This window comes from Synchiropus splendidus, chromosome 5 (assembly GCF_027744825.2).
Source record: "Synchiropus splendidus isolate RoL2022-P1 chromosome 5, RoL_Sspl_1.0, whole genome shotgun sequence".
In the NCBI taxonomy this organism is placed as follows: Eukaryota; Metazoa; Chordata; class Actinopteri; order Syngnathiformes; family Callionymidae; genus Synchiropus; species Synchiropus splendidus.
The window spans coordinates 14889279-14916931 of NC_071338.1; the positions used below are offsets into that span (position 1 = coordinate 14889279).

The 27653-nt window shown below is 39.4% G+C and overlaps 1 protein-coding gene across 2 annotated transcripts in view; it reads right to left on the minus strand.

The window, feature by feature from the left end:
- The window catches only part of luzp2 (leucine zipper protein 2), a 123016-nt gene that overhangs the window by 42216 nt on the left and 53147 nt on the right, over window positions 1–27653 (minus strand). For both annotated transcript variants that reach the window (XM_053866690.1, XM_053866689.1), the window contains exons 2-5: window positions 20180–20297; window positions 17658–17728; window positions 13877–13958; window positions 9345–9407 (exon numbers count right to left, since the gene is read on the minus strand). In XM_053866690.1, coding sequence (XP_053722665.1) covers window positions 9345–9407; window positions 13877–13958; window positions 17658–17728; window positions 20180–20297 — 334 coding nt within the window. The remainder of the gene's footprint in view (window positions 1–9344; window positions 9408–13876; window positions 13959–17657; window positions 17729–20179; window positions 20298–27653) is intronic.

Consider the following 27653-nt stretch of genomic DNA (forward strand, 5'->3'; position numbering starts at 1 on the left):
TTATACCAACCAACATTGCAAACAAGGCAAAGGAGAACTGCCTTTACAGAACCAGATTCAGAACACGCTGTAGCTGCTTTAACTAGTCTGTCTGTCGCCAAGCATCAAGCACATGAATGCTTCACATATCATGAAGGAAATAAAATGAATGAGGCAAGTTGTTCATCATGTTTATAAATGACAGGTAGTTCATTGGAATGACGCTGTCAGAGATGGATGTGCTGGCGTTTACATGTATGACATAAATGAAGCGACTGTGCTTCAGCTGGAATTGCGTTCGTATTCTTCTGTGCATATTATATGTTCCTGAAGACTTCCATGCCTTGCATCAGTTTAGGATTATCCGTGCGTAGTTCTTGTTTTTCCTAATATTGGAGTCGGTGTGCTTCACTCAGAAACATGTAATGATACAAGCTGAACATGTAGCTCAATTTTTATATCTCATATCTCTCATCTTATTTGGTTGTATAGCTAAAGCCCAGGAATGTGCTATATTCCAAATTTGTTCAGATTCTTATTTTAAATTATAAAGTGAATGGCTAGATTTCTCCTGGATTTCTCCTAACAAATCGCAGGTTTTATGCCGAATGAGCCACAGATAAAATGACGAGATCAAATTTGCGGCTGTTATGTGTGCTGTTGGTGTGTCATTAACTCGAATATTTTCTGCAATAGAAAGTTGTTATATTCCGCGACTAGCGCAGATATACTGTCAGAAGTCATTCTCTGATGCCTTTTCACCGCCTCAGGGTGTCACAAATATTTCAACGTTCAGTTTGTGAAGCTTCAGACTTTGTAAAACAGCTCTAAGCAACAAAAAGACAACAATGAACGTGAAAAAGGGAGATCAAATGCTATTTTTCCGTCATGAATGGTCATTAGAAATGTTAAGTTTAGCAAACTTGTGTAAAGTTGAGGCTGTTAAAAACATGGCATGTCATTTTCGTGGGGCGTCATTCACATTAAAACAATCCCGGAAGTGATACTGTTGAAGTAATGAAAACAGGTTTCTAAGACCTGAGGAGTGATAGCTATAAAGGATTTAGAGACATGTCACTACACTATCGTATCAGTCGTCTTTCAGTCAATGCAAAATGCTGATTCGCATATTATTTGGCATGAAACAGTGTGGAGAGGCGACTCCTTCTGAGAAGAGAGAAGAATTATGCATGAATGCCAATGTCACCAGCAGGTACCTGGATTTCCCAGGAAGACATCCTACGCACTGCAAAACCTTGAAGCATGAAGATTCACATTCAAGAAGAGGCAAAGCTGAGAGCGCTCACCATTTGAGGCTGTTGCTTCACTATTATGGAGCAGAGTTGACAGCAGTAGCACAAAGATGTGAGGTAGTTTGGGTTGATCCGCAGTTGAAATCACGCAGGTCAAACGTCATGTAACACTGCAGTACTTGCTTGATAAAAGACGATGATCTTTGTATTACTCTTGGCAACTGAGTGATGCAGAAAGTTTGACTGTCAGAGATGCTGCCAAACCGATTCAATAGTACATGGCACACTCTCAAGTCAATAACTTTTCTTGAGGGAAGGAAGAATTACTGCTAATAGAAAAGTGTGTTTGTTAAGCCAGATGTGTCTCAAACGTTAACAAGCGCCAGCTAGTTCAATATTGGCAGCGATATTTCCAAACATAAACTGACTTATTGATGTTGTAAATGGATGTTTTGGATGGTATTTATTTAAAAAGTGAGTGGGGAATGACACACAACATGTAATCAAACGAAAGGACGCCCTCGCATGAACTGGTCTCCCAATTCTATTTCCAAGGATCCTGCCACCGCTGCGCGTGTGATTATTGATTCAGCTTGCTTTGTCCTGATTTAGTTCTTTCAGCTGCGACCCAGAGTTCATGGGCACGGCGACTGTAGAGATGAGTCTCATGAGGTTCTGACTGAAGATTCAACTATTCCCTTTTAAGATCTTGGACAGACTTGGAGGCAAAAATACTAGGAGAGCAATGTCCAAAACAGCTAATGCTTAAAACTTAATAAATAAGAAGTGTGAAAATGCATAGCATGCCTCAGATGGTGCTTTATCAATCCTGAAAAGCCACTGTGTGTGTGTGTGTGTGGTTTTTTTTTCCACATCCCAGTAGCAGATGTGTGTGGCTATTTTGGGCATGAATGCATAAACTGCAATTCCAGTGACTTGCTACTCGTGCAAACTTTACGGTCTTGGTGCTGGTTGTATCTCATTCACTGCGTCTCCCAATTTCATTCACTTTCATTTCATTCCTGCTGATGTCTTCAAATCATCATTTTACTAAATCTACACATTGTGGAGCTTCTTTTACTAATTTAACTGTTAAGAGTGGTAGAAGTAGAATAAGTACTGTATGTGTGATGACATGTCTGAAAGGTGAGAGAAGAGGAGCGAAGAGGGGGTACGGACTGTTAGTGCGATGGCTTTTTAATTCAATGTTCTCGGTAGAGTGTGCGGAAATACGTCAAGAAATTCCGTTTCAGCATCCTCCCTCTGTCAAACCCAAGAGTCCATAACTTCAGTACTAGAGATAAACCTCAATCTTCCTTGTGTCACCTGTCTATGACCTGCTGAGCTGCGGAGGTTAACAACTTTTTATCGGCTTTATATTCCACAACCTCTAACTCGTTTGGATCAGGTTTTATATTGTCGGAGCATCTCTACACGAGCCACGCTGCCGACAGTTAAACACTGATTCACTGACTTGTGTGTTCCCAACGCAGCAATCTTTGTCAAACATCCACGACCATATGATCTAGATCGCGCACAGACGGGGACCTTTTCTAAAGCAGCCGCTCAGACATGAACGTACACAATTCAAGTTGGAGGTGCCAGGCACTTAAAGCCAACAGCGTTCCGTCATCTTTAAACAGCAGTGATTGAATATTCCAGTCACCAAACTGCAAAAATAGGAGAGAAATAGCAGAAGTACTCATAAATAACTGTCGCAGTCAGCACCATATCTGCTTTAGCTATTTTCCCCCTTGACTGCTGACTACTGTGAATAATTGTTTCACGTTTCCTTCACTGCTTTTTTTTTTTTTTGTGGTTCCCCATTATTGTTTCCATCAACCTCACCCTGTCAACTGGAAGCTCAAATGACGCATGCGGCAGATGTTGTATGGTGAGAGATGTGAAACTTTCTGTTGCAATAGTCAAATTCTTCAGGGGCTCTGTAAAATGCACCATAATACAATCTGAAATAATAATAGAAAAATAGCATAAAGGCATTGAGAAAAGCTTATATTGTTTTGGAAACAATTGACATGTCACGCTGCAAACTATCAAGCTTGTTTTTAACCAGCGTTTTAAAAGCTCCATCAAAGCTGAGACGTTAATCTTCTCTGGTTTCTGCCTGGTTCAGCAAAAGGTGGAAAGCTGTGTACAGAGTCTATCAAAACATCGGTTCGAAGGAGGGGAGTCCAGCTGCTGAACTGACCTTCCTGCAGGTCACACCTCCTGCTGATGGAAAACATTAATGAAATCTAAAAATCCTCGGATCTGCCGACAAAGGGTGGGAAAAACATTGCTTTTGGTCAAACTAATTCACGGAAAGTCAGCTTAAGAAGAGAGACACTACATGGTGAGCACAGCCAGTCCATCGCCTTTCAAGAGTTCTGGTTCCTTACAATCATCATAAAATTGAGCTAGTTTATGGTACAATGGCAAAAGTGACAACAATGTTGTTTATGCTCTACTGAGAACTGGAGATTATTGCATTTATTTGGGTCTTTATTCAAATAAATGCTGACTCTGTTGGCAGCTCTGACTTACTGTTCTCCTCAACAGTTTGTGGTGTGACGACAATAAGCTGCTCACAATACGAATGATCTGATCAGATTGCTGCAATAAGAGTAGCAACATCCTTCAGTTTTACCTTGTCTACACAGCCTTTCAATCCTACAGTACAAAAAGATCACGCAACATTTAAAGTCAGTGGCATTTACAACTATATTTAAACCAACTGGGAGGAAACTGGAGCTCACCAGATGGTCAAGCTAATTAAAGCGAAATTCAGCTCTTCTCATGATCAAACATATCAAATGAAATACCAACTGAATTAACATAATGTAATGGAGACAAGCAGCCCCTTTAAATTAATGTAAATAACACTCAAGTTGATGCCAGTAAAATGCTTTGTCACCTCCCTTAATCTATAACCCTGAGAGAATTGCCAAAAGCCTGTGAATGGCGAAGCTAGATAGTTTGTTTAAAAGCTTCTGGAGCTTGCCAAGGTGAACTGGTGCCATGTCCAGATATGTCAGCAAACCCTCACAGCTCACACCACTAATCCTTAAAACTGGGCCGGTGATTTTGTTTTAGGTGCATAATGCTGTTGTCAAACAAACATTTGAGACATAAATCATTCATGAGCGGCCCTGACATAATAGACATAACAAAGTGGGATCGGCAGCAGAATAAATATTGTTATTAGCATAGTAATAATGACAATGGTGCAATCTGTTGTATTCAACATCTATTTGAATGATTTGAGCTTCCAAAAAAAACAAACAAGAATCTAAACTATTCACTGGTCCACCCGAACATTGGAGGAGTATTTTTCATTTCACCCTCAAATTTAATATCTGGTGTCATGACCCTCTCTGTGAACGTCTAAATGTGAAATTGAAATTCATTTGACTTTGTGAGAAGTATGGCACATATAATTTTAACATTTTGAATGAATATAATAGTAGTATTTTGAAATAGTAGAAAAAGTAGAAAAAGTGACAGTAAACATTGAATTTTCATTGTTTGGTGTGAAGGTCTGTTGAAGGTGTCAAACTGATTTTGAAGTGGCACAATGGCAGTCTTGATCAGGACGATGCCGGCGCTCCTCAGTACATCATTAACACCTTCTCACTTTTATTTTTGTCCCAAGCTTCTGCAGATCTCAGCCATGCATGAACTGGCGCAGGGGCAGTCCTCTGTTCGGCTTTCAATTGAATCTGGCATTTCCTGACACTGTCGGCAGCGCTCCACTGGACTGTGCAAGGTAACAGTTAGGGTAAGGTGTCGGGACATGAGATCAATACCAATATGACATGAAAACTCAACATCAAAGACGGAAAACTCTTGATAAAGTCGTAAAATATAACATGTAATTATGCAGCACTGACGTCCGTGTCAACATTGGAGTGAGAATCCTTTGCCATTTCAGAGATTTGTGAGGCTTTTGTCCCTGGTCCTTGTCTCCTTCACCGCCTATTCACAGTCCGGTTTCCTTCCAAGGACATAGTTGGAGAAGGATTCTTCGTGTTGCTCTCTATAACCTTCATGCACTCCTCCTTTAGTACAATTGTATAGCCAGATAGTCTCACTTTTTCGAGTGAGAGATTGCAACAACAAAGGGAATTTGAACCAAGCCAGATGGTCCAAAGCGTACAACTAATAACATTAGGGAGAAGTTGGACGCTGAGCTGCGGCTGAATTAACACATTTAGCCGTCAAACATGTTGTTGAGGGAAAGTGCCTGGATTCATTGTATTGATTCATCCGGACTGTTAATTGGACTGGACCAAATACCTCAAAAAGGAACAGGAGAAGGAGAAAATATCTGAGCGCTTCATTTAGTGCAGCACACCACAGGGAGGGCTCAGTCTGGAGATTTACACATTTGCTGGTTAACATCTGGGTAATTCCATGAAGCACAGCGTTTAAGTGTCTGAATGACCCATAAAGGAGCCATGATGTGACTTGCAATTGACAGTTGGGATTCCTTTACTGTTAAATGCAACTTGATTACTACATGACATTGACTTTAAAGAAGCCGAGGGTTTTTTTTATAGATCTGTTCGAAACGTTAATTCAGAAGAGACAAATTTAACACGTAATTACAAGGAAAGTTGAAGGGCGACTTCACCATGAATTGAGGAACTGTGACCAACAGCCGTTACCTAGTTCACTGTTTTGTTTTTTTCTGAAGCGGAAGATTGAATTCAGAAGCATAAGTACTAATCTGGATTCGTACATGGTGCAAAGACCCCCTGATCCAGACATCTGTTAAACCATGCCATTTGCATTTTATATAGCAGAGGGGGATTCAAAAAAAAAGGGTGAGGATGAGCCAAAATGTCTTATGTGCAAATTGTAAAGGTTAAAACTGTTAATCAGTTCATTGCCTCATACTTTTTTGCCTGGTAATTTACAGCAAGATGAAGTTCAGCCTTTTGATGGGCTTATTCTTTTACAATACTACGAGTATTAGGGGGGAACACATTCTGCTTTCCTAAGTGTCATTTACTGTTTACTTTTGCCACAATGTTCTTCATAAACTACGTCATACCATACAGCAGTCAGTCATGCCTAATGTAACTGGGCTACGAATATTAAAGGCTGAAAAATAAAAATAAAAAAGATGCCATTGACGTTTATAGATGTGGTAACAGGGGACATGACAAGGACAGGTGCGACTAGGGGAGCGAGTTAGGGTTTGAGGTGGCTAACTGTTCACAAATGATTTGGCTCCTTGAAGTGTACAGTGGGAGCTGGGGTCCTGGGTCGCACAAACTGAGACCACCATTTATGATTGTTTTCCCTCCCAATTTTTGTGAATGGATTTATGTTAATAACAAGTATGTCACGTTACTTTAATAAAAAATGTAATATAATTACTTTAATCCCACCATGAAGCAGTGCAGTTTACTTAATACATGTGAAGATAAAGCAAACATTTTGGAAAAACATTTTCAATTCAAAACATAATCATTGAGTCAAAAATATAGTCAACAAACCAATATAACAGTAAAGGTTGTGACATTGTGTGTATGATATTGTAATGATCTTTTAGAACCAGATCATTTTTCATTATATATATATATATATATATATATATATATATATATATATATATATATATATATATATATATATATATATATATATATATATATATATATATATATATATATATATATATGTATATATGTCTCACATATCAATAAAAACATGTATTTAATATACATGCCACATTTTGAAATATATAAATGTAAAGTTTGGTGATAAACCAATCCAAGTTTGTTAAAAATCCAAGGAGCCACTTCAGAGTAGAAAGTGCCAGCACCCTATCACCATTGACAACTGCCCAAAGATGAAGCCCATCTTGGTCAACACTAACAAAAGTTATCAGATCAGTAATACAGACTCAGATTGCCACTGAGGGATGCATGTTATTGTTCAAACGCTGTATATTATGCATCAGTCAGCATATCTATGTGCTTTGTCAGCCTCTGTGTGAACATACAGTGACCTGATCTCTTAAAATCCGACCTCGCAGTACACACTTCACATTTTGGAATAAATAGTGTGGGAATGTGTGAACCTTGCCCTGTGCTTTTTCATTTGTGCTGCAATTATACCTAGTTTATGAATCCCGCTGAACATTTATTATGAACTTAGTTCTGGTTAAAACACATTGGGCTGTAGTCTTTCCGTGCCAGGCTTGAATATGCCAACCAAAAGTGTCACACTAGGGTGATCAATGTCTCTCACTGTGGCTTCAAGAGTTGCATATAGACAACGCATCCAGAGCCAAATGCTGTTAACATCCCTGCGAAAAGTTGCCTCTATTGAAACACATTTCTGTTTGGCATGTTTATCAACAGTAATAATCTCATTTGCCGAGGCATCTACCAACGTTACAACAATATTATACGACAGCATTGCATTTCATTAAGCTTGTAATCATTATTGTTTCAGTGGGGAAGAGTGATGATTGCTATTCGCCGTCAAGTCATTACCACAGACGAACCTCCAGTGTTTATGCACATTTAAAGTAAAATAATTTACCCACTGTCTCGGAACCTGCTGGAATTAATCAGATTCACACTGAGAGATGCTCAGCTCCTGGTATTCACCTTTTTTTTTTTTTTTCCTTTAATGCCTTCCTGCCAGCTTTTCTCCTATTTGACTATTCCTCAGACAATTCCCCAGCATAAAAAGGTAATTTCTCTGTTGTCTTGTGGCTTTACTTATGATGTTTTGTCACTGAAATGAAATATAAGACACTGTTGTTATTGTTCCGCTTGGACTTGATGGTTTGGAATGTGATCCTGAACCGCCTCCAATGCAATCACTCATTCTTTAAAATCGAGTGGCCGTGTCAAACTATGCTAATGAGAAAAGATGATATCCTCAGACAAATGCTAAACTAAAAAGCACTAACTTATAGCAGACGATAAAGATGTTAGCTATGCTGCCTGGCCAACACACAACAGCTTTGCTTGGTTCCAATGTATATTCAAGGTCTTCGATGGAACCTTGCTCTGTTGGAAGAGAAAATCTGGTGATTTATGAAAGAATTACTGCGCCACCTTTGTTTTAATCTCATAGGCTCCTCAGAATGGAGGCCAGAATATGAATTTGAATTCAGAAAAGGAGCAGTCAAAGCAGTGCGGTCCAAAGAAGCAAGATGAAGAGTACAATCAGTCAAAGTAGGATTCCGTGTAGAGGTTAATGGTGTCTCCCTTGAGGGGAGGGTGAGGAGGTTCCTCTTCCAGAGACTCTGCTCTGCCATCTTTAAATGAATCCAGGCGTGTGGTAAACATGTTCCCTTTCTAAGGTAATCCAACTGAATGCATGGTAATGTGTTCTTACTTTCAGACGGTAGATGGATAACATTAACATTACATTACATTAAGATAGAGTTCTTGTACTTTGTTTGGAAAACAATTCCTGCAAGCATACAGCAGTTATCTGAGAAAGTAGCCAAAAAAAAAGCACTTCCACTCCACAGAATTCATCGAACGATATACTTCTTTTGTTGTCATTGATATTCTTAAAAAATGTCCAAGAAAAGAAAAAAAGGAAAAGAAAAAAGGGCACATTTAGCTATGAAGCCTATTGGCTTGTTGATAAAAAGGAATTCTGTTTAACAACACCAGTTTTTTTTTCCTCCGACTGTCAAGTACTGTATTTGTTCAGCATACATGAAAAAGAAAGACCTGAAATAAAGCCGTCAGCTCTTTTGCTATTGTAATTATGCTGAACTAAATACTTGATTAGACACGAGTCTTCTCTATTAACATACTTTGAAATGTCAGGACATTAACATGCGCCTTCTCTTGCATCAGCGATACTCCAAGCCGATCTGTCTTCAAAAGGAAGAAGAGAAGCGAGAAGACGAAACAGCGGCTTTCAAAGATCCTGGCGCCAAAGCGGTCAGCGTCACAATCCTGATCAAAGATCTACGCAACCATTACAGAGTGAAATATTTCAAGACCTCAACATTTGATGGAGACATAAAGCTGGGTCTACAGGGGGTTCAACCAACGCAGCCAGGATGCACAGACCACAATCGGCGGAGAGGATTATTCCGCTGTCCTTTTAAAAAAGGTGACTCACCTCTTGCTGCAGGTCCTTAATGATTTTCGTCTTTTTCTCCATTTCCACTTTTATTAATTTCACCTGGCGGCAGAAGGACACAACACATGTCAATGTTTGCTATACAAAGAGGGAGCTGTAGAAAGATGCTCAGTCCGATACGGCCAGAGTGCAGCTTTATGATTTGCTCAAAATGTGAATTTCCATTTTGCTTGTCCCTTTATCAAAGAGATGATAAGGCCATGTGTGACATGCCGTAATCATTTTTTGATAGTGCCATGTTTGATAACGCCATGTCACATGTGGCACAAACTCTGGATTTGAGCTTAGGTGGTGTATGAAAGAGCAGTCCTCAGACAGTTCCCCTCATCTACTGAGGTGTCACACCTCTTGAAAGGGTAGACTTCCTGTGGTTGGCTTGTACTATGCGAAGAATATATATATATATATATATATATATGTTTCTTAGTTGTTGAAAATCAACCATACACAGTTCATTCTGATTCATTTAAAATATATATTTTTTTGTTTTTGCAGCAATCTGTGCAATTTGGAGCATATAGAATTATTTATTTTGTTTTATTTTGCATATTAATTCAACCCATAATCTGTGAACGTGTAAATCTGTGCAACGACGTAATTATATCATACATGCTGGTAGCTGATAATGACACATATTGTGTCTTTTGCTTTGGTTTTATTGTGTCCAAACACTTCCCCTGGCTCTGTCACCAAGTGCCTGACCCTCGAATGGCACACACCCTAGAATCTTCTATCAACTCATCTCCACCTGCTCACAAGCTTCCCAGGTTCCTGCTCCCCAATGTCTACGCTCCCTTGCTTGTTTTCTCACTTCTGTGTTTTGCCTCTTGTCATTCGAATTCCGGTGCTTGAGTTTGACCGCCAGGTGTCTCTGTCCAGAACTGTCTTTTAATCTTAATCTTTGTTATGTGAGTGTTTCTGACTGTATCTTGTTCAGTAACTATGTCCAAGTACATTAATCTAAAGCTTGTTTGTTCAGCTTCAGGTTTTGTCTCACAGCTTTGTTCATGTGTTTCTGTCCTGGTTCGGTGAAGGCCTTGGTTCTTCTTCTTGACTGAAATTGACTTTTGTTGTGTTAACAATTGTACTAGACTACTTTAATTTGGGGAAATTTGACCAGTGCGTGTGTGAAATCTAAGTGAAATGTATTTCTCTATTTGTTGTTGAAGACAATCCTCATGCTAAAACAACAAATTTGATGTCAAATACTTTGGGTCATAAACGTGCTGAGCTAAATGGTAAGATGGAGGTTGTGTTTGGTGCTATGCTTCATCTGCCATCCTTTATTGCACCTTTTCATGGTGAGCTGTGTTTGCATTCTAAAAAGACTCGTGTGCGTGTCCTTGAGAGAGGTCATTGAGATCTGCTAAAAGGTGAAGATGTAGATGTATAGTAGGTCTGACCTTAGAGCAGCAAAGTGATTCAAGGAACAGCAGATTAAGCCGACATTCAGGCGCAGCCTGAACACAACACAAACTCATATCCATCCATTAAAGGACATAGTAGTTGTGTAGTGGTACAGATGGTGAGAACAGCAACGAAAGAATGTTTTCACAACTGAACCTCACTGGAGTGCATGATCACATTTGTCTATTATAGTATTTAGCATTGTACCAAAAGCTCTAGTCATGTTGTTCAAATATCTATGTTTGCACATTTTCCACTCTGGTTTGACTCTCTAATTTCTCACTTCTTAGTTTGTGTGTTTCCTCTTTCATTCTGTTTTTATTTCCAAACTATTTTTGCTTTTGGCACCAAAACAGGAAAAAAAAAAGATTTTATTTTGAAACGTAAAAATGAAAGATAAACAAGCAAAGATTCTTCATTCAATTAGATGCTTGGGTTTCCCGTCTTTGACCTTCTGTGCAAATCTTTTTTCTTCACTCAATTTAAATTGTTGCCCAAAACATTCAATCACACAAATCATTATTCAAGCTTTGAGATGTAATGACGCTGCCACATTTTCAGTTTCTAAATACCTCGACTGAATTTTCGACCGTCAGTTAAATCTCGCCCAGAAAACGTGCCAGTGTGCGTTTTAGCGTCTGTTTAAAAATCACAAATGGCTGCTTCTGTGAGAGCAGATTTATTTTTCCAATCATGCCTGCATGTCATTTATAGTTCATCTTTTTTTTAGTCTATTGGTTTACAAAAAAGCAATTAACCCACTGGTTCTAATTAAATCCATCTTGGCACACTAGGAAAAAATAAATAAATAAATAAATAAACATTTTGCTGACGGCGTGTGTGGCATTTGCATGCAGCCGGAGTTCTGGCTTTTTTTCTTCCTGCATCTGACTTGGGTGATTTATCTTACATTAATGTCAAACCGTGGCACAAATGGCGACGTGAGAGTTGGCGGCGGCCGTCAGGAAATGGCATGAAAGTCAATGGCAGCATTAGTGTATCATTGCTCGCCTCGTTGCTGTGATTGTGATGTCAGCGCTACAATTACACATTGTGACTGTGAATAAGGAGTTGGTGATATTACTTGCAAGGTCAAGCTTCCCATTAGCAAGGTTTCATCTTCCCAGGTTTACGCTTGTGGAACCGAGTCTCATTTTGCATATGGCAGACAGGATGCATAAACAAAATAAAAAAAAAAATATGACACAATTATTATAGCATTAATATTTGATGCATTTCTACAACTGATGCTGACATTTCCGAATAAGCGTGTGCAACCAAGTAACTGTGTGTTACAATTTACTGAGACTTTATGTGCACTACAAAACACTATCATGAAAAAAATCTAATCATATCCTCTGTCTTAACAAGACGGTACATCTAATATCATGTGTCACCAAGTTACCCCAGCAAAAATCCATCACTTTTTGTATTTTAGTTTAAAACTACACCAAAAAATCTTAACCCTAACCTTACATTTAATAAAATTTTACCGAATATGAGAATTTTTGTCTTACTTCCAGTATTTTCCTTTGTGTTTTGTGAGTGTAAAATAGATAAAAAGGGTAGATAGTAGAAACAGATAATAAGAGACACTATGCAAATCACAGAGTTTGGATAGACACAAGTGCATGAAGCCGTGTGCCACAGCACAGGACTAACTCTTCACTCGTGAAATCACAGAAATGACACAAAAAAATGAACAAAAAACAAAGTTAAGTGGGATGCTCACATTATTTTGATATATTTATGTAATATTTTCAAACACGCCAGAATAACACAGTTATTGTCTGGAGTCTGAGAGAGGCTGATGCCGCTGCTCCATCACATCATGACAGACGTATTTGTTAACCATATGCTGGTGTGTGTCATATTTTACCATGTTGTATTGAGTACAAGAAAAGAGATACTCTATCCACTCCATTTTCATTGCTCCATCATGGAAAAAGTCAAGAAATCTCCTCACTGACAACTGGAAAAAGCTGTTTCTTCAACACCTTCTTCACCACAGTGAGAAATAATTTGGGGTAGAACAAGGTCACATCAGCACCTGGTCGTGACATTGTGATGCATTGTGTCTGCACTGCTCTGCTATTTTTAAAATGGCTTCATCATGACCTGTTTCTGCACAGAATTAAGCTCCATCAATGCGTCTGTTGGCCAGAGGTACACAGTCAATAGACACAACAGTCCTCATGTTGTTGTGGTCCTTTGATCTATTTCAAAGTCAAACATCGTCCATCCGGATGATGAATAAACCATCTTTAGTGTCCAATAAAAGCCGACTAACTTCGACTACCATCAGGCACCATGTTGGAAACCTGTATTTTGATGGAAGACCCCTGACCATGGAGGAGATCAAAACTTATTTAAGTAAGTATTTGAGGTGTGCTTTTCAGTTCACATGATCAGGAGTGGAAATATTGAATTCCATATTTCATTTTTATAACAGACAAAAGGTCTATTTTCGATTGTACTAAGATGCATAAACAACAAACAGATCACATTAAATGGTATCTGATTTTATATCCAAGCACAGTTTCAAAGCTCAAGGGAGGCTGTAACATAGAACACATCGGTGTCTGCAAACCACATTATATTGTCATTACTCAAGTAGGCAGTGTGATTAATGGTTTACTACAGAGGATTTATCAAGACGGGCGCGTAGCAAAATGGGAATACAGTTTCTTCAAGGATGAATACATTTTTGAAGAACCACAAATTGAAAAGATCAGCCCTTTAAGGAGCGGTTTGAAAAGATTTTACATATATATATCGTATTAAAATGTGAACGTTGGAGTGTCTTTTTGTTTTTCTTCAGCGGTTCAAGGCAGCATGCATTGTGAGTTTAGTTGCCACCCAGTTTTGTGCTTCTAATGTTCACAGACAACTAAGCAGAAAATCACAGCCTTCACACATAATGCAACACCCTCTTTCTTCTGGGGGCAGATGAAAGGAGGAAGCTGTTTGGGCTGAGCTGTGACCAGGAGATGGGACAGTTGACTGCTGGCTAATTGAGCGTCAGTCACCGGGGGGGTCTCAGTGACAGGTGAGGGGACTGTTTTTGACACATCCGGTTGATGGTCGGGGCAGTTGAGTCTTACCGTGGCTTGCTGCTTCTCTGCTCTCTCATTGGCCTCATCCAGCTGCTTCTGCAGGGCTGCCTGGAGGGACCTCATCTCATCTCTGTCAGGAAAAAAATAAAAAAATTGAGCAAATCATCCACACATTGTTGCACATCACACTCTCCAGGTAACCTGCTACAACATAACTTTCCCAGACTGTACTACTTTATGAGGACACCATGCCTTTAAAGCCAGATTTGTTTCTTCAATGACAATGGGTTTAGCAAACTATTAAACATGCTACACTGAGAAAAACAAAACACAATATTTGCAAACGAATGTAATCTAACAGTGATATTGAATTTCACTGACTCAAAATGTAATGGTATGATTCTACACAGTTGTTTGTCGTGTGAGAGGGGCTGCATTATTAAACATAAACATACCTAGGATGGATAAGTCAGTACTGTTTAATGCTCCCGTGAACAGATAACTATGATGCTTACTGAATTATGAATCAAGCAATGTGGGTCAGTGGTTTAAAAAAATGCTTACAGACATTTTCTAATGCGAGAGCCCAGATAAATTGCATGTTAAATTCATTATGCATGGATTTAAGTTGAGGTGTATAAAAGCTTTTAAAAAGAAGAAGCTGAACACGGCTGAATTTGCTGTTGCTGCGGCGACTTTTTGCCACTTACATTTAATATGGCAGGGGTTTGTCTGTTGGCATACATTCAGCCTTGCAAATGTTTTTCTTTACAGCAAACAGCCACGGTGTTGGCTTCTCATTTATATTCCTATCTCCTGCATCAACAACTCAGAAACATTTCTGCACAAACAAGATCAAAACTGTCCCTGCTGCCAGAGAGAAGCACAGTTAATATGTGCCTGCCATACCAGAAGAGAGTCGTCCACATAAGACAAGTGAAGTGTAAAAGTGCCTGGCATTTGAAATAAATGGTTCAATCCAGTCAGATACATTACCACATACAGTATATTACATTTAGATGTTGCCTAAATATGCTTGAACACTTTGTAAAAAAAAAGGTACAGTAGTACAGCAGCAAACAACATATTCAGAGATAAGAACTGGACTAGATCTTTTGCTGAGCAGTAGTTTGTATTTGGCGAGAAAAAAATTGCATTTTCGTCTCGTCGAAATCCATTTTTATTTTCTTTTTTGTATCATTATAAGAAGTAAATGTGGAACAAAAGACAAGCAGCTGAATAAGAAAATGTATGTGAATATATGGCAATATGAAAAACAAATAAATAAATTCACAAAGGAAGATACATAGAAATGTATTTGCACATATAAAATACTGTCATATCTCCATTTTCACTTGGACAGAATTTCCCTGATGTTTATCCTATTATATTTTAACCAAGATCTTATGTTGCCACATAAATATGGCCTACTTCTTACTAATTCTCACACAGAACAATATGGCTAGGATCCAACAAACATGAAATTACATTTTTGAGATTAATATTTGATTTTGAAATACATTTCATTGAGAGGATACATTGGCTGATCAGAAATAGATAAATACCAAACAACCAAACAACCAAACAAACCCGCTATACATGTTTAAATACCGTAAAACTATAGCGTGCCCCAAAACATTAACCGCAACCACTAAAACCACTAAACTTTCAGAAGCAAAATAGATCTTGTTCATCTTGTTCATTAGCCGCACTGGTCAACAAGCCACAGGTGCAGTGGTGCTGTCTGCGCCGTTACAGGTGAGTGGCGCACCGGGCTTAAAAATGCATGAGGATCACTTCTATACTAGTCTTGAAAATGGGATCCAGCATCCAGACTGACTCAGGAAACAAACTTGGCAATGTTCTGAACCTGAATCATGAACCCGTCACATCTTTTATTTACATTCAATCACTCAAAATGCACTGTTTCTGTCACCACAGCCAGTCTCAGCTGCTGCTTCTCATCTCCGGTCCTCCAGGAGATCAGCTCTGTTGGTGGACACGCGCTTTAAGGGAAATAACACATCTGTGATTTCATTGGTTTAATGTGACAAGGCTCAATATTTTGGCAGCATGAGGCTCTTCAACCTGTAAAAATCCATATATTAGTCATGTCGCTGTATAAAATGCAGGGTTCAGACAGCGAGAAAAAAGTGCCGGCATATAGTCCAGAAATTACAGTAGTGTTGATTTGAAGTTACTGGGAAGATTCAAGTCTGTCTCTCTTTATGTCTTGTGCTGCCCCTGTGATCTCAGCTAACTGAGTGAAAATAGATGAAACCGCTAGTACATGTAATACAATGAGAAATATGACTAAATGTATGAAAAAATATGTTTTTGAATAAATGCATTTTAATAAAAACAAAGGAAAACAACAAGTCTATTGACCTTGCAGAACTGACTTGGGCGTCATTTCTAGGGTACCGTATGCAGTTGAAGAATAATATGGGGAACGATGAAAACACCCCTCTTGTCGCTCCAGATAATGTAGTGCAAGCCCCATTCCGAAGCGTTCGCGACCTGCATTTAAGTGTCCAACATAAATATTTCTGAAAGCAATCACGCTGCCTTTAACAGTTGTCAAATATAAACGGCTTGCAATGCATCACCTGTCCGCCGCTGCCACGATGAAGTCAGCCAGTAACGGTACTTGTCACACAGGCTGGATTAATAGCAAAGCTGGACTCACCAACGCTGGCTAGGCAATGTTGAGCCAATGTGCCGCTCTATGCTTCTCACCTCCATCATGCAGGAGAGCCTGCATAGACTGGTGATGGACTATTGATTGGCTATCCAGATACTACACGCAGAGAGGTGGACTTCAATCTGGCTGGCATTTCTGAGAGCGTGGAGGCCACCAATGACTCCTAATCATTAAGAGTCTTGTTACACACAACATTAATCAGACAGCCCTAAATGGCAAAGCACATTAGGTAAACAGTTTTCTGGCTCATTTATACGTGATCTATCACTGAGTCACGGGGGCCTGATGTGCTTCACAAAGACACGGGAAGATAGTTATGTTGGAGACAGCGATGTATATTTCATTAAACAGCTTCTCTTCCAGTTACCTGGACGTTGCTCGATCCAAGTCTGTGAGACGGTGTTTTCTGGTGCATCGTATCAGCGCCTCTTGTCTGCTAATACATACACTTGAGGTAAAACTGAACAACATGGGCTCTGCAGGTGCAGAACTGCAGTTGTCTGTCTGGACAGCAGATGCACAGCACATCTCTCTTCACGCAAAATAAGAAGCAGCACTGACGTAAGACAGAACAAACTCCCACCTTCTCAATATACAAATGAATAAAATGAATAAAGTCAGTACAATACCACAATTCCCGCAAACTACAGGGCCAGGATTCTGTCATCCATGTGAACGCAGATGATTTCACAACAGGAATATTGTCTCATTCTGAACCCATGGTTATTGCTTTTCTTCTTGCCAGTGGGGGATTTATATGACAGGCATTATCTTGTTTTTGTTCTATTTTTGTATTTCCGCCTTTTCTTGTGCCTTTGAATCTGCTGCGAATAAAAATTAAAATATTCATATCCACTGTTTATCCCAGCAGTTTGAGGTCACAATCACAAAATCACTAATGAACATGCTCCACAGATCTGGGGTTGCCACACTTCAATTGTTAAGAACACTTAATAGAGATTTCATTATGCATAAAACAACCATTAAATACTGAGGTCACTCCAAGAGATGTTCAAATGACGTGGTATTTATTTCAATTATTTATTGTTGGAAATGGTTAAAAATAGCAACGGTCCCTATTTCATCCAAACAATTCTCCCAGGTTTATGTCATGCCGCAGTTTACCTTTGTTTGTGGCTGAGCTCCAGAATCCTCTGCACGTCCTTCTTAGCCAGTGAGTCATCATTTCGCAAAGACTAGGAGAGAGCACAAGAGACGATGGCTTTTATTTTAAACATTCCTTCACCGTGTATAGAAATGAATTATTTTTCTTCACTGTCTTTCCAAGTTTTTGGATTATTATAAAGACATTTCTATATCATGCTGAGGAAATATTTTGAAGTCTGACTTTTTTTTTTTATCTGCAACATCAGAGGGGCTTAAGCGTTAGAAGCTGACAGACACATTCCAACCATCTTCCTGGTAGCTGATGGTCTGATTGGTTGTCTTCCAGCCTCGGAGGTATTTTTATTCACTAAAACGAAATGGACAAGAATTTTCCCAACATCTAAGGAACTGTAAGCTCAAAGGAGGATATAGATTATCCAAAGAATTTTGCCCTCAGGTGATATCTGTGTGTAATTAAACATCAAATTTCCATAAATCTGGTTCGTGGCTGATATAAAGAAAGATGCTTATCCTCGCTCTTGGTCCCTTAAGTCGCTTCAGAGAGATCCAAAAATATAGCAGGAAAACAGGGAACGTTGGGGATAATCACTCAAAAGAATGTCAAGTTGAAACCATGCAGTCAGAACAGATGGCAGGATCTCTTGTTCTCCCTTCTTAATGATGCTCAATTTGTTTTCGATGTCCCACTTTTTCTTCACTTTTAGACTTAAAGAATGGCAACCTTCACTCTTGGACACATCAAGGACAAAAATCTGCACATTTTTGCAGGTTGAAATGCCATGGTTTTAATAAAAAATAAGTCATTTGTTTACATGAACCAGGTCTTCTTCCTCCATGTCAACACCTTGTGTTTTACCATGAAATTTTCGCAGATTCACATTACTTTTCATTTGAAGAAGGGCAGTAGTGCATCAAGGCTTTGGTAAACTTCAATAAATATCAAGTTTTTAATTCCAGAGTCCATTTCCAAGCCATTTTTGCCTTTTAACATAAAACATGTCCAGTCTTGTCCCACAACATGTAAAGATGGTTAACACTTAAACGCTGGTATCATTATGGGTTGATACCCAAAGCCCCAGAATCATTATCGGGAACATAAAAGTCAGAGAGGTGCATCCCTAGTTAGGTCACAAGATGACACCAGAAAAGGGCAACTGCTCAGAAACATGGAAAGACTGATCTCGCTAGCCACGCCCACTCTGCCGTGTCTGGTAAGGAGAAAACAGAGGCCACACCTCTGCAGACATTTGCAGGCATAAGTGCCTCACACATGAAAACTTTCTAAAATCCTTGGAATGAGGTTTCCTCGCCCTCTTGCCACTCCCTCGCCTCTTCCCTCTTGTGAACCTTCCCGCCCTGCCTGCCTTCAAGCTGGAGCCTTGCTTGCCTCAAGCAAAGTAATTTTCTGTATCCCTCCAGTCTCTCTTGACTCATATGTCTCCCTCATGCATGCGTTCCTTGTATGTCATCTCTCTGTCTTCACCAAGTGACAGAGACAACAAATCCCAATTGCTCCATTTCAGTGGGTCTTTACTGTATGTGAGCAGTAAGATTGAGCACTCAAGTCTGTCTTGTCAAAAAGCAAGAACTTCAGGTGTTTATTGGAGCTGACTAAGTGAACAGTCAGGACAAAAGTGCTCCATTTGATGATCTACTCCTCAAGGTCCTGACACCGTCCTGTCGCTGGCTCCACAAGACTATCGGTGAGTTGTAAGTTGTACACTTAAATGCATCACAGTCATCAAAGTGTTGGTGATTCTGAGACTTGCGATCTTCTGGAGTGAGTCTTGGGTCGGTTACAACCAGAACATCTCCGTCCTTCAAGAGTGCCTCACTTCCTCCCATTCCCCCTGCTGACCATCTGCACCCCTTCATCCACATCATCCTTCTCATCCATTCCGTCTTGCCATTCTACATCATCAAACAAAAAAGACGCTCTTCATAAGTCACTTTTTGCACAGATTCATGTGTGTTGTGTTTCATACTTACCTGAGGTTGACAATCTACTGAAAGAAAAATTCACAAAACTCTCCTGTAAGCTTTGAGTGCTGGTCCTAATAGATAACAGGCCTAAAATAATAACCATAATTATGACTATATTTATGTATGGCGACTTCATTTTATTTTCATTTTATATGAAGGTATGTCATTTTCTGTTTCTGTCCATTCTGACCTTTTCAAAAAATCTCATGAACTTACACATAGTTGCTAAAAGCTTCTGATCTATAAAAGAATACAATCACAGCAAAAGCAGTGCCATCAGAAAAAGAGATTTTTTTTTTTTTTTTTACCTGAAATTATGAATTGGTTCATTTAATTTCTGGAGTGCAGTTGATGTTTCGGATTTGGCCTGTAGCGTTTGCAAATTAAATATGACAGTGTTAATTGATTAAACGTATGAACCGAGAACGGCGCAGCCATCATTAATGAGGGCCAACTGAAAATGAATCATTTGCTTTACTCAGAAGAAAGACATTGATTCATAACTTTGTACATGAAATGAATATCCCAAAACTAACCTGAAGGTTTCCCTTAATGCTGTCCAGCTCCTTGGATGTTTTGGACAGCTGGTGCAGGATGGTGCTTCGCTCGCTGAAGACGTCCTTTAGCTTTTTTTCCAGTGCGCCGTAGCTCTGTCTGTGGCCAGGAACAGAAAGAGACAGATGTCAGCACAGCCAGACATCTGAGGCTGATAAGATTCACACATTACTGTCATCCTTCAGAGGAAGCGATTTCCCTAATAAAATGAGATGAATTCTCATTGAAGTTAAGGTTACAGGGGCAAGGAGCTGAGGGAAATCTCTGGATACAAGCGAGAGCTGGTGAAAAAGGTTGATGCTGACATCACGTGGAAAAGCACAGCTCATCAGTTTTACATGCTGAACTTTTAATAAACTTACTTCCTTGCACAACTCATTCTGATCATGATAAGGTTTTAAACGGAAACATAGTGGGGACAAATGTGGCAATAACAAAAGGCACATGAGTCAGCAAGTGAGTACAGAGTACTGAATACTGACATGGGAAGTTAACTCTTATCTATAGAGGAGGGGCCTACAATAAAACCCCCGACATCAACTGCGTGTACACAGCTGTTTTAATTGGCCTTTTAAGTAACAAATGAACCCACAATTTATCTCTCCCCCAGCTGCATGATATGGATCTAAAAAGTGAAAAATCCATTTTTCATTAAATCCCATTATCCTTGTTTACTTATTCAAGGGCAACATCCATTGAATAGCGTTGGCATTTGATACCATCGGAACATGGTTTCTCTCTTGTCCGGAGACAAATGAAGAACAAAAACATCAGTTAAAACTGAATAAACAATCACAAATCATGTTTTTTGCTGAATTTTCTCAAACCAGGCAAGTTGTGTTTAACTAGAGAGAAATGCACTCAAAAAAAGTGAAACCCCTCTCTTTTTTCGACAGACATTCTCCAGTTAACAGAACTGCAGCGAGCGGTAGAGATGGCAAAAATACTGGGTAAAAAAAAAATGATGAAGGCAATAATCCAATTTCACTCTCACAGCAAGCAAGATAACACTAAAATAGCTCTAAGATGAGAATTATGTGAGGAGTTAAATAATCTACACACAAATACATAGTGATAAATTCTAATTAGCAAATGGTGTGCAGGATGAATGGTTCGTTCTTTCGTAAACATTATTACAGCAGCACTTTAAAAATGAATCAACTTGAAGTATGAGTTGCAACTATTTTATCCCAAAACATCAGTCGCAGTTTACAAGCCAACCATTTTTATACGTACAAATCCTTCTTCTTAAGAGAATGATTTATATCTCTTTCTAAGCAGCACCATAAATCCATGTGTCTGTAGTGTGCGACTCGGCGTGACCAAATGTGATCTCCCAAAATAGGTTCATTACACTTGACTGCCCCCGGAGCAGACTTCAAATTTTCAGTGTGAACATCATGTCAGAGGCAAAAAGGAAGGATCTAATAATACAAGACAAAGTGTTTGTCTCCCCAGAGCCTGAATGTTTAGCTAGCAGAGCATTGAAAAATTTAAATGAATCTAGGTTTAAATTATATCATCCCACTTGCAAATGTTAGACTATGACTTAAACCGAGCCAAACATTAAAACATTTATTTTTTAGGACTAAACTGGGCATGAAGTATGGTCTGTGAACAGTGCATGTACTTGTCAGTTTGTTGAGACCTCCACCAGGGAGGTTTTGTAATCTTCTGCCTTTGCAGATTTCTGCTGCCTCTGCTTTTCTGTTGAGCTCATTGCGATCAACGATATTTCAAAAAATGCTGTATGGATGAGATAAACAACAGGGCAACAAAATTCAGTAAAGTGAATCACGACAAGGGCATAAATGAATGGAGGACTTTCAATTCTCACTTCAATGACATCAAAGAGCAACTAGTATACGTAATAAACGTCCACTTGCAAATAGTCGCGGTTCGGCGCATTGGAGTAAAAATGCGTTGCGTAAACTTTATGTTCATATTTTGAACGTCGGGGGGAAGCGAAAGCTTTTACTCCATTGAACCACCTTTGTCTCAACATGCTATCCAGAATGCTGACTTCGGCATCACCAAATGATGCAAAAGTCAATTTTCACATCAATATATTATGCCGAGTGAGAATGAGTTAAATGCACAAAAACTAATATTTAAAAATATATTCAAAAAAATAATTTAAAGTGTAGTGTGACTGTGTATATTTCAAAGTGAGATACATCACAATTGTAAAATATATCACACGTTTCAATATTTTGTTGGCAGAAGATCCAAGGAAGAAACTGAGGGAAGCTAAAAAAAAGTGCCACAAGAATTCTCTATTTCAACGTTAAATGTGGCTGAAAGAGATGAATTTTCAATGGCATTTCCATACTTAAATGTTCTAGAAAAGAGTACCTTTTACAAAAGCCTTCTGGCATATAATAGCAGATAAGAAAAACAAGCAGATTTGTGACAGTGGCAGAACTGGCAAAATGTCTCTTCTCAGTTTTAACCCCCTCCAAAAGGTTGAGAACAGTGAGAACTTGTGCGGATTTTCTACTACACATGATGCTTCTGTGACTGTACACTACCATTGTGAGCCATGAATTCATGTATCAAAAAATAAGTCTGAGTTTATTGCACATTCACAAACTGACTTCCGAGTTGCCTTGAGTTCATTCAATTCAACAGGAAATTAGGCTTCTTTCATGGGCTGCGATTATTACAGACACATTTTTTCTTCTTCTTTGTAGCCAAAACGGTTCTCCACCAATAAAAGGTCGTATGACCCGACAGTGAGAAAGGGAACCACTGAGGCCAAAGGAAATGTCACTGAAGACTAGAACATCAGCATCAAAGCAGGAGCTCAATAACAGAGTGCAAGGATGTAGCGAGAAGTGCAGCAGCTCAGCGCTGGTGAGGCCGACGTCTGGAAAAAGGATTAAAGTCTTAACACAATAACATATAGTTTTACCCCCACGCCTTCAACACTTGCACAGGTTGTACGGGTATTTTACATTTGGGGAGACAGGAAAATACTGCAAGCTAAATATGAAATTTTTGAAGGAAAAAGAAACATAACTTTTTTAGCTTCCAACAGATTATTACCAAATGAAATTTCTAAAATTTGAAATTACATTTGTAAATTGCATTTTTTTTTTAAATATAGAACGTAAGACGCCAAAAATAAATGCAAATTAAACAAATCCAAATTTGTGCCAGACACACTGACGCCAGTACTGAGATCCACAGCCTCAGAGCAACAAAAAAAAAAGTTTATTTGCCGTCACGCAGATTATGTGGTAGACAGCAGTTTATGTGGTGCTTCCAATTTCAGGCTAGATTAATTATGCCATTAGGAGAGGGTGGATAAATAGTTTTAATAAGAGCTACCGCCCAGGGCTTGTCAGGGCATTAATACATTTCCATGGCGTCGCATGACCAGACACTAAATTCAACAACAAAAGTCAGGATCAGCCCCAGTGACGGATGATAGTGGACAGCAGGGGAATGCAAGTGCTTGCCAGGGTCTCTCCAGCCATTAAAGCGCTCAGTGAAAAGATGAGAACCCCATGCTGGACAGGCTTTTTACTTGGTTGTGAAAGTGAAAGTGAAAGCAAACACGGTCATCATTCGCGGACCACGAACTGTTAGCTTCAGCTGGTTCTAATGGCCATGGCCTTTTCCTAATGAGAACAGGTGACAGCATCGATTAAATATGAGGAGTAGATGTTGGTGAGAGCTTAAATTATAAAGGGGGTCTGGAAGAGCTGACAAACTATATTTTCAGTGAGATGTTGGGACGAGTGAATGGGCATAAGAGTGCAGTCCAATCCCATTACATGCCGATCTCAGTGGGCGGTGGTCTTCACCAGGGTTGTCGCTTGGAATCAGTGCAACATGAGGATTGCGCAGCAGCCCTTTTCAAATGATATGCAGATGGAAGAGCACTGAACTGCCATTCACACGTGCACACGATGTGATGAGAGGAGGTTACCTAGGTCTGGTAAAAAGGTTATCTCTCAATCACTCCAGACCAATACCATCATCACTCACTCACCCAAACAGAAACCATGGCTCCTATTCACTTCGGACAATACCACCATGGCCCCCATTCACTCTGTCCAATACCATGGTATATTTTCTATATATAGTTGTCGTATAGTTTAGATTTTATCCACTTGACTGTACGCACAGTAGTGTGCTGAGACGTAGTTCCAGGAAATACTGTCTTTAGTTGGCTCACTTTCTTCCAGATTGAAAAAGATTGAAAAATTAAAGTTTCAATTAGAAACAGGTGTGTGCAAAGGTGACTAGAGCGACTGTATGTCGTTCGAGGTTTGTCTCTACCAGTGGCGGGCCGTCAGGGCCAGCAAGGCCGTCCTTGCTGGCCTAACATAACCAGAAATAATAAACATATCTATGACAACAGTGAATTTCATTTTTAATATATTTTCCCAAAATATATAATATATAGTATATATAATAATCATACTCATGTCATAGTATACCCCAGTGTTGTTTTAAAACTGAGAGAGGTAAGAGCTTTTTTCAAATCAGAATTCAGCTGGTTCGTGTTGTCATGTCCAAGGCCTTCAGCAGCAACAGTGCAGGCTCAGGTGCCCTCAGAGTGAACAGACACATATAGTTGCGATAGCCAATCAGATCACAAATTGTCCATCTAGCTGGCCTCACGCCTTGCGTGACTTGTACGCGTCCTGTGATCGGATACTCACACCTTCATTTCCGGACAAGTCGCTACTCTTTTCTTGCTCTCAGAACCCTGTGGCTTAAACATATACAGATTTTTATAGGCAACCTAGCTTCAGAGCAATGAAACCACAGATGTTCGGTGACGTTCCAGCGCGTGTCACGCTGTTCTCCGCCCCTGCATTTCCCCACTGGTGGGGGGACTTGACTGAAGGCCAAGCTGTAAAACGCACGGCCCACCACTGGTCTCTACCATCCTTGGACATTCAGGTTTTGACACTGCCATTTGTCTTTGCATATGCTCACTCAAGGTTAGACGGAGGGAATTTCAGAAGAAGTCTTGAATCTCTTGGCACACTGCACTTTGCAGTTTCCAGGAATAGTTTCTTTCTGTTGCAATAACGTGTGCCATTTTGTGACGACACGATGCCAACAAAATCTATTCGATGCGGAGCAGTCATTAATTGTCATGTGTTTCCAACACTTCCTCATCACTGAAAAGCAGTTTTCTTATCTGCTCAACTCTTGAATTATATAATTTACATCCAATCCAGAGAAGGGAAACAGAGTTATTTAGCATATTAAATAAATTATTCAACAATCACATTTAGAATTTTCATGCATAAGCAGATGACAATTGCTTTGCTTTGGGTTATAATATGCTGCAGTTTCCAATACGGGCTACATGGGAATAATAGCTTTAGCAGTTGGGCATCATTGAGCAGCCTTTCACTTATGATTTCCACTTCCATCACGGAGGTTATGTGACTGTTACTGTCACCGTCTCTCTGTCTAAATAAATATATTACAGAGGAAACCATTCTTTCGGAAAAGATGATCAGAAAAGTTTCAGATGATTAAATTTTGTGCCATGCAGGGTTCCCTCTCTTGTAGGATTTTTCAAAAAGAGTAAGCTGCTGTGCAAGGAGCGTGTACTTGCTTCCTCACTCCTTCTGGGACACGACTGCCACTGGCTGTCCCAGTGAGCTGTTTTCAAACCAGACTGCTAGTGCTACCGACAACATTTAACACCAGAGGCAGACAGACAACTTCATCAATCCCATGAGACTGAGGCATGCTAAAAATTGCATGTGATTAAATATATTAAATACTTTTAGAGCTATAATACTGGTTAAAAACACGGTGCCTTTTGGTGGTTTGGTGCATGCTCTCAGTGCTTTGCATATTATTTTTCGATTTATTCTCGTTGAAACAGCCTTGTGTTTCTTTACATGTGGAACCTTTTTGTTAGCACCTCTGCCTAAAAAATTGCTTTTGTGTTTGGCACACTTATATTTTCTCAGCTGTATTTAATAATTTGAAAAATAATTGAACAAATAAAACAAAAAAAAATTCCACTGCCCCACAAAATGTGTACTGCAGCAAAACTTTTTAATTCTCAGTGCCTGCTATTCCATTACGTACATAGGCAGAATATGCACGGGCATGGAAAATATTCCACTTGTTAAACTTGTTTTGACCTCAATATTGATCTTGACAAATAGACACACAAGATACAGTGGTCACAACAACTGTCTTCATAAATCACCAGTGTGTGTAAAAGTCAGGAAAAGAACCATAATATTCTCATACTTTGTTTGTCAAAGCATTCCTGGAATCCCGTTGCAGATGCCATCCTTAATCATATGCAGGATTTGCCAGTGTAATGAAATTCCGCCCATACAGCCTTTTTTTGGGGTGGAAAGATTTGCTTGTTTTCGATTCAATGATTGAGCAGCGATGCTGGATTGAGCTCTGTATGCAGCTATTCAGAAATACATTTTTAAACAAACACTGAAGCTCTTTATACCATGATCCACTGTTTATTTTGTTTAAAATCATCTTAGAGAATTTATTTGACAACAGACAGGCCTTTTTGTAATTTTATGAATATGAAATTCCATGATGTTGAGCATATACTGTTGTGGGGAAACAGAAATCAGCATTGGATGTCTGAAAGCTACTATACTGTAGCAGCAAGGACAGAAAATAATGCATGTAATGTGTAATGCATTTTAGTCATGACATCTGTAAGCAGCAGCAGTGCAATGACAAGAAAGGCACTGGGAAGGTGTACACCTCCGCTAAGCACTGAATTTCCATCCACAATGTGTTTTTTTTGTATGTCATTGCCCAACATCTATCTAATCTATATTACTCAAAATAAAAATATTCTGAGTGCATACAGCACAATTGGAAAGCAGGTGCATCCGCTTCTTTCACACACACAGGTGACGCATGTAAGAAATCCAGAATGTTGGTTAATTCACATTTTGTCACCACAGTCACATAAAAGGTGGTTTATAACAGCGTTTCAATAATATGTTGTGCTTTATGAAGTCCAAATGTCCGGTTTCTGCCTGTCAATTGCTTGAATATTTCAGTCAACCCAACATGGAATCCTTAGAATGCTTCAAAGTTCTATTTCAAGCCAACCCTGATTTTTATATATTTATCTTTAATTGTAATGCAATGGTTACAAATGAACAAACAACCAACAAACAGAGCACTAATGCATAATCTCCACCAGCGAGTGGTAATAAAGGAGAATGAAGAAAGTGAGCTACTGAACAATGAGCAAGCGAAGACAGAGCGCTTGGCCCAGACGGAGAGCTTGGCTTACTCTACGTGGCGGAGGATCATACAATGACTAGCTGGACCAGCTTCAGATGACCTCTTATTGGTGTCCCTGTATGGCACAGCAGGACATGCTGATCCAGCTTTGGAGGTGTGCAGTGGTGGCAAGTGACAGTACGTGATCGAGTCTGTGGCTGCTGTCAACACCACAATGCAGAGGAGAGTGAC